Source organism: Phragmites australis, chromosome 22 (genome assembly GCF_958298935.1).
Source record: "Phragmites australis chromosome 22, lpPhrAust1.1, whole genome shotgun sequence".
NCBI classification, from domain to species: Eukaryota; Viridiplantae; Streptophyta; class Magnoliopsida; order Poales; family Poaceae; genus Phragmites; species Phragmites australis.
This window is the reverse complement of record NC_084942.1, coordinates 8,701,526-8,709,686: the sequence shown is the minus strand read 5'-3', so window position 1 is coordinate 8,709,686 and position 8,161 is coordinate 8,701,526. Positions and strand designations below refer to the sequence as shown.

The window sequence follows — 8,161 nt, the reverse complement described above, 5'->3', positions numbered from 1 at the left end:
TCAAATCGACAAGCCACCATCAACAGGGAGCACCTGCACCAGTACAATAATTTAACGACTTAAAACTTTGAGAACCTCCAAAATGACGAAAGAACACGATCGCATTGGATTATTAAAGATGTTTCTACTCGCCTGTCCGGTGATGTAACTCGCAGCAGGATGAACGGCCAGGAACTCCACCAGGCCGGCGATCTCTTCTGGCTTGCCAAACCGTCCTAAAATTAGCATAAACAGAAGCAGTAAAACCAAATCAAAATTCAGAGCTCACAACAATGCAGAGTGTATTACTACCTACCTAACGGTATGGTCTCGATCGCCTTTCGTTCCATGTCTTCTCCGAGTTTCGCGGTCATGTCAGACGAAACCCAGCCCGGAGCAACAGCGTTCACCTATAAAACAAAGTTCAGACAAGATGAACTTAAACATGTGCTCTTGTTTCAGAGTTGAGAAGGCAAATCTGATGTGTTCCTTCGCCTGTTGCTGCGGTGACATGTATACTACTTGCATTGATGTTTCTGCTCCCATACTCCCTGGCCATGGCCTTGGTCAGCCCGATCACCCCAGCCTTGGCAGCGCAGTAGTTGGCCTGCCCGACGTTGCCGATGATCCCGGAAACCGATGCGATGTTGATTATCCTTCCCTAGGGAAAACCAGCAGGTCAGATAAGTCGTGTCAAGAAATTCTGACTCATAACAAATTGATGTTCTTCCCTCGCAGAACATAAATGGCACAGATCTGATCACACAAAAATGGTACCTTCTTCCTCTTCCTCTTCATCATCAACGTTGCGGCGGCCTGAACGAATAGCAAAGTTAAAGCTCCATGGGAAGAGCAAGAGCACATCTGGTGACACGACAGGTAGGAAGGAAGGGGAAGGAAGATTGTGACCTGGGCGCAGAGGTAGACACCCGTGAGGTTGACGTCGACCACCTCTTGCCACTGCGTCCGCTTCATCCGCATCAGCAGCGCATCTCGTGTAATCCCTGTTCATTACCAAGCCATACTATATAAATAATCCAGAGACAATATATACAAAACCAGTTTACAAATTTCCTGTCATTTTTTGTTGTTTTAACTTTCAATCGACTGCTTTATCCAAAAATAGAAAATTTGAAAAGCAACCACAGTTCCAGTCGGAGCATCAGACCTGCATTGTTTACCAGGACATCCAGAGTTCCCCAAGCATCAATTGCCTGTGGTACAGATGAATCATCATCACATATAAACTCAAACAACACGACATCCAGAGTTGTGCATTTGATTAGATCGCTACATATGTAATGTGCCTAGAGAAGGCCAACTCACAGCTCTCATCATGGATTCGACCTCGGCTTCGCAGGAGACGTCGGCGGAGAAGCTGATCGCCGTGCCACCGGACTCCTCAATCTGCACCGATCACCATATATTCAATTGTAAGCACTTTTGACAGAGTTAGAAAACATGACATGACAATAAAAAGGTGACGAGTTCCATGTATGCTTCTGGCATGGTATATATGCATGAGACTGTAACACACAATGGATCCAATCAAGTGGAATGAAGGGATCGATCAGCTCACCTCTCTGCACACTTCTTCAGCTTCCATGCCTGACTTGGCATAGTTCACAACCACCTTGGACAAACAAAAAACTAGATGATCAGTGAACATAAAGTACCTGATGTTCTTGTTTTCCTAACAATAATAGTGTTGGTTTTTCTTTCTTAACTATAATAATATAGTAGGGTTTTCAGTTGCTGATGGCAGCATACAAGTAACTGAAGTACCTTGCACCCTGCTTTGCCAAGAGCCACAGCTATGGCTCTGCCAATCCCTCTGGACGCTCCAGTGACAACCGCAACCGGGGCCTCAAGCCGCGCTGCCCAGCCATCCATGCTCGCTCCATCTGTAGCTCTGATTCGGACACTCCTCCTAACTGCAAAACAGTCAGTTAGGTTCTTTCATGTGACCAAAGATCATGTCACATATGCAGGCCTCCTGATGAAATACGTGCAGGCATGTTGTCGAAAAAATGTCACGTATATAGGCAATTGATAAGAATGTAACTAGTGTGTGATGTACAGTCCAACAATAGGTTCGGTCGACTGCCTGATGTGGAGAGAGTCGCTGGCCGTCGATGACCGCCATGCCGCTGCGGAGACCGAGACGCGCAGGCGGCGACGAGGCCGGCGGAGTATGATACAGTGGAGGCCATGGCAGAGGGATTGACGAAAAGCTTTGGTAGATGCTCATGGTGTTTTTTACTTGTTAGGTCAGGAGAGTACCAAGGCAACGGAAAGAAGGCTGCCTCCATCCGTTGTTGCGGGTTAGATGGAGGCGTGCTTTGCATGATCCCCGGAATTGTTTGTGCTTCAACCACTACTACACAGCACTACTACATAGACGGGTGGAAACATCTTTTAACAGACGTTTAGCGTATCCGTCTACGACCGAAGGTCTGTGGAAATGAACGATTTTCACATACGCAAAACAGGTCACCTATAAAAATTCATTTTCACAGGCGGCCCACTTGATGTGCCGCCTATAGATATGAAGATTTCCACAGGCGGTTCTCTTACGGAACCGCCTGTGGTATGTATTTCTTTCAAAAAAAATAATGAGCATATAGATTTCACACAGATTTCAACAAATTTCAATACAGATTTCAATAGCATCACAGATTTCAATATTTAACACAAGTACAATAATATTCACAACATCACAAGTATTTCCTCTCCCACTCACAAAGCCTCTGATGGCTAACTAATTCACCTCCGGGATCAAAGAATATGCCACTCTTGTGGATGACTTCGTGCAAAATAAACCGGCACATGTCACGTTGGACATTTTAAATATCTTTGTCTGTGAGAGATTGGTCGGTACATTGGATCATCCGTGCCTGGATTGAAAACACAACTAAAAGAGTTAAAACACTCTGACAACGGAAACATAACCAAATAAGAATGTGCAGGCGCAATAATGACTTACGTCCTCAGGGTTCGTTGTGTACCTTCCGTTTACCCAAAATCTCACAAACATAATATCCACAAAGAACGCTATTGAAATCTTGTTTGTGGCACTTCAAATAAAAATATGTTTCTATTCGTTAGTTCAATAAGACTCTTCGTCATAAATAGCTAGATGCAAGCATTACAAGTGTGTTATTACTGGAAAGTGTATACGGACCGCCATCACATCCGGTTTGGCCGTATCGTGTATCCCACCTTTCGTTACATACCACTTGTAGGCTCTATTCTAGTACCAATAATTAATTATCAATTCATAAATGATTTATACGAATTTTATGTATGGGGATTCCTTTTACCTCTATATAACGTCAATGAAATCTTGATAGGATTTTTGTTGGAAATCGGCTGAGTCAAGGATCACGAGTCTGCTCGACTTTGGCATCAGCATTTTACAAATATAGTGGTCGCTACATGAATACTTATGTTAGATTCTTAATCGATCAATTAAGTTGAATATTTATGTTAGATTCATGACGTATCACACTTACTTAAAGTTGTAGGGAACCAAGATGCAGTCCTTGTTCTGCATTTCTAGCATAGCCCTTCTTATGTACACTGACATTTCGAGCCTTTTTGATTTGGTCAAGTCTTTTAGGACCCTTGCTTTATCCTTTTTACTCTTTCCCTTAATCTGGGGGTCATCATTCCTCAAGTTCACGACCATGTTGGGCTGAAAAATTCGTTGCGGATTAATGAATCCGACGTGCCTCTTCAACTTTTCTGCATCGTTAAATTGCATCCTACAGAACAAGTCACTAGTCATTAGCTTTTATAGCATATATTGGTAGATATATGAACGTAGGGGTAGATTATAGGCACTTACAAGCACCACACACTTATGAGATTGATGTCGAGTTTTTCGCGGCGGAACAAAGCGTGTATGTCCTTAAACGTTAGCGGGGACAGAAGCAGTGATTATAGAGAACCTCGCGCGACATGCCCGTATGTACCATTCGTGGAATTTCCTCATCTCCCATGAACCTTCTTGGAGTTGAAACGATGGCAGAAATGGTTTGCCATGCTCATATTTCTCAGGAACATCCGGTGTAGGCAAGAAATCCATCTGAGGGGTACTTAATGTTTTGCCAATCTCTTTCGCCAGATCGCCCTTCGCTGGAGATTCCTGAGCGGATGATGTCTTTTCTTTTGAGGACAGAAGCCACCTCTTCACCGGATCAGGTAGAGTCTTCTCGTATGGGGTAATGATTTTGGGGACTCTTCGATGCTCAGGTGATGAATATGTCGGAGTCACATATACTGGAGGCGAAGGTGCCGGAGTCGCAGACGGTGAAGCATGATGCGAAGATGCCTGAGGCGGAGATATTGGGCGCGGGGGCGAAGCTGCCTGAGGAGGAAAGGCTTGGCTCTGGGGCTGAGTTGCCTGAGGCGTAGAGGCTCGGCTCGGGGGCGTAGGTGCCTAAGGCAGAGATGCTGGGCGCGGGGGCGAAGCTGCCTGAGGAGGAGAGGCTTGGCTCTGGGGCAGAGTTGCCTGAGGTGTAGAGGCTCAGCTCTGGGGCGTAGGTGCCTGAGGCAGAGATGCTGGGCGCGGGGGCGACTGTGACGCTAGCGATTGTGACTTCTGACGGCTGAAGATGATATCCCGTCTGGGCCACAGAATGAAGTTGCCAACAGCCTCATCGAGAAGCTCGATACCCTCAGGTGTCCTGATGTCTAGCTTGTACTTCATGAAAAGTGGTTGTACCGAGTCCACTTGTACCTTGGCGTAACCGGCCGGAATGTCTTGATTGTGAAACACACGGCCTGGAATGGCCTGGCCCGTGGCCGCCTCGACAGTGAAGTCTCCCTTTCCTACCAGAACATGTAGCATGCAACGGGTAGCCTCTGTGATGTCATCCACGGGATATCTCTGGTTATCGGTCTGCGTGGACCCAACGCTGCTCCGAAATCCTAGGCTGGTTGGTTGCTCTATCAGCATTAATGCCGCTTTTTCCTTCTCCTTTTCATTCCACATTTTCATGAATTGGATCTTAACCTGTTCTTGTATTTGTTTCTCTAGGGTCTTCTTATATCTATTACAGGTCTTGTACTGGCCCGCGACGTCTGGGAACCCATGCTTCCAGCCCCCTTTTGATCCGATGCCTCGAGTGCGACCCGAGTGTTCCTTGTTCCCCAGGGCCTTGGTAAGCAGGTCATTCTCCCTGTCGGGCTCTAGAGACCCTTCCTTAGAAAGCCCTTGAATGGTTTGGGTCACCTCCATGGTCTCGGGGCTATTGAAGGCTAAGTCCCCAGACTCAGTTCATTGTGACCGAGCGTAGACCCAATTCCTGCTTCGCTCGTCACAATTTTCCAAATGGTTGGGTTTCCCAGCCCAGGCAGCCTCTTCTTCTTGCCTCCTCCACTCAGGAATTTTGGGGGCGTACCCAGACGAGCTCTGGTGATGGTGGTGCTTGTTCTTCTTGGCAAGGTGCTTGAACGATTCACCCAGTTTGATGGCCTCAGATGTAGTCTTCTGCCTAACAAACTCTGCCCATTGGTCTGGCATAATATTTCCATATTTATTGTAGGGTACCAGGTTCTTCTTCACGAATTCCTTATTCAACTCACTCTTCCAGTCCTGGAAGCTCTTTCCCATAGTTTTCAATGCATAATATTTGGCGGCTTCCTCTGTTCCCGCGGGGAATCGGATGGTTCTCTGCAATGTTGCCCATAGGAACTCCTTCGTCTCATCCAGCAGCAACCGCCAATCAGTTATAGTGATTGGGACGTACTCCTTGATAAGAAATCTGCAACTGTTGTGGAATTTAGCGTAGGCCTCACGAGATGCAACAGGCTCCCCTTCAACACCGACCTATGTTATTGTATAAATACCGGACGGGAACTTGTTTCTGCTACGCTCACCCCTTCTTCGTTTCAGCGTACCCCCAGAGGGACCCGAAGTTTCGGGCACAGAGGTAGCGATGGGTTGTGGTGCAGATGATCGACGTGAAAATCGTTGCACCCTAACCCTCTAGAGAGAAAAAAAAAAGGAGAGTTGAAATAAACAAAAGATATTCCTCCATTTAAGAAGTATAAAATGCATTGACTCAACTAAATACCTCTTCGGTAGGATCGTAGTCGTTGTCACTTTCGCAACGTCGGATCTCTCGATCGCACGGAACAGGGCTCGGGCTATGATACGACCCCGAGCTTTCACTACTGTCGGAGGAGGATGACTGGTGAGTGCTTGGGCTCCTACCCGACCTCTTGCTTGCATCCGCCCCATCTTGTGCCGGGACGCCCTCTATTGGGAGCGGCGTCTGTGCCGGAGCACCCTCTATTGAGAGCGGGCTTGGGATCCTATCAGACCTCCTGCTTGCTTCTGGTTTCTTAGACCCCACGATACTTACTCAACAACTGGATTATTTTAGAGGAAAGAAAAGGAATCAATGTATGGATTTTAAACTTTTAGAGGAAAGAAAAGGAATCAATGTATGGATTTTAAACTTTTAGAGGAAAGAAAAGGAATCAATGTATGGATTTTAAACTGTTAGAGGAAAGAAAAGGAATCAATATAACAAATCCTAAAAGATCCTAAAGGAACTGTGACTAGCAAATAATAGGAAATCTACGACAACCCATGGCCTTTTCCTCACTGTTCTGCATCTCTGGTTGACCTCCTGCTCTCTAATGAGGGAGAATGTACTCCCTCATTAGAGAGCAGGAGGTCAACCAGAGATGCAGAACAACTTGTGCGGACTTGGTCCTTGTTGTCAACTTGTTGTGCAGATCACGCCCCTGTGTGTGATCCAATCTTGAGCATGCTGGTTGTTTTTAGCCAAGAAAAAATAATCCTCTAGGGACTAAAGATGGTCCGGTTTTAATAAACTTGCAAAGAAATATACATCTTTCACAAATGCTACAGAAGATTTTTACCTCTCAGCCAAATAATGATATGTTCATTTCATTAAACATATACAAATATATGCCCTGACATGCTAAATGTAGATACAAGGGATAAACTATGTTTCATTAAACTATGTTTCTTTAGGCAAAAGGCCAAAGCTATAGATACAAGGGATAATAAGAGCAACATAATGGGAAGAATCATAAACTAACTTGATTTTGACCAAGTCATATTGGGCCTTTGGAACTATATGTAACATCTACGATAGTTATGCAGAGCAGCCATATGGATAAATTAACTCTATTGGCAAGGTCGAGCCTGACTTCGTTCTGGAGTGGTGACGTCAATTTCAACGTTAGCTCTATTGGCAAGGTCGCTAGGTGTGACACCGAGCCTGACTGCGCGTATTGGAGCTCAACTTAAAGTAAGTGCTCATCTCCATCTAGAATTTATTCCCAAATGTGTTCACCCTTGGATGAGATCTCAAACAGGTTATGCATATACACACACGTACATGTTCAACGGTATTGTGGATTTTCCGTGCACTGAGGATCTAATGCCCTACAATCTCTCCCTACTGTGTGTAAGGGGTGTGCACATGTGTACGTGCGTCCGTGTGATGTGAGTGAAGTATGTGTGTCCTAATGTACTCTCTCGAAAAAATCACATATAAGCAAGAAGCCTCTATTTTTTTACAGAAGGGCCACAAAAAATCACATAATGCTAAATACAATTCAACTAATGATCAATTTCAAATAGCTTTTGTAGTAGTGTGCATCGATCAATTGGTCATACCTAGTTTACTCATCGTGCTAGCTAAGTAGCGAGGGATCTGGCAAGGAGTAGCGTGTTTGGCCATGAGTTCACATACCTCTCAGGTAATCGAGGAACTGGCAGTTTGTCGTGGCGCACGCCACCTATTTGTTCCTCTTAGAAATTTTAGGCGTATATTTGGTCAAGTCCTAGTGTGCTAAGTGAAAATGCATGTGACCACGACTATGGAATTTGACCAGCACTAGTTTAATTGATAATAAAATCAATTAAACAAGTGCAGGTCAAGGAATTGACTGCCAAGACTAATTTTTGATCAATTGTCACAAACTAGGCATCATTTTCTCGATTAATTACAAGGAAGATGCAAGGGCGCGCACACCACAACAAATAAAATTGTTTAAACTGCAAATAATTTGTCGGTCCCTAGGTTTTTGTGTATATTCAAATGTTTTGCTCCCTCCGTTTTTTTCTAGAATCAAGCTCTCCGAGATCTTTGACCAACGAAATCTCTAAATACATGTCGATTTTGTGATAAAA

The 8,161-nt window shown here is 45.0% G+C and overlaps 1 protein-coding gene across 1 annotated transcript; it reads right to left on the bottom strand.

Annotated features, from left to right (window-relative positions):
- On the bottom strand, window positions 1-2,291 carry LOC133904503 (3-oxoacyl-[acyl-carrier-protein] reductase 4-like). Its single transcript, XM_062346006.1, has 11 exons — window positions 2,120-2,291; window positions 1,765-1,913; window positions 1,559-1,612; window positions 1,306-1,386; window positions 1,148-1,193; window positions 889-983; window positions 757-795; window positions 506-640; window positions 296-389; window positions 133-215; window positions 1-33 (listed from the first exon to the last, which is right to left on the bottom strand). The coding sequence occupies exons 1-11, from the start codon at window positions 2,289-2,291 to the stop codon at window positions 1-3; spliced, it is 981 nt and encodes a 326-aa protein (XP_062201990.1).
- Window positions 2,292-8,161: the final 5,870 nt, after the last annotated feature.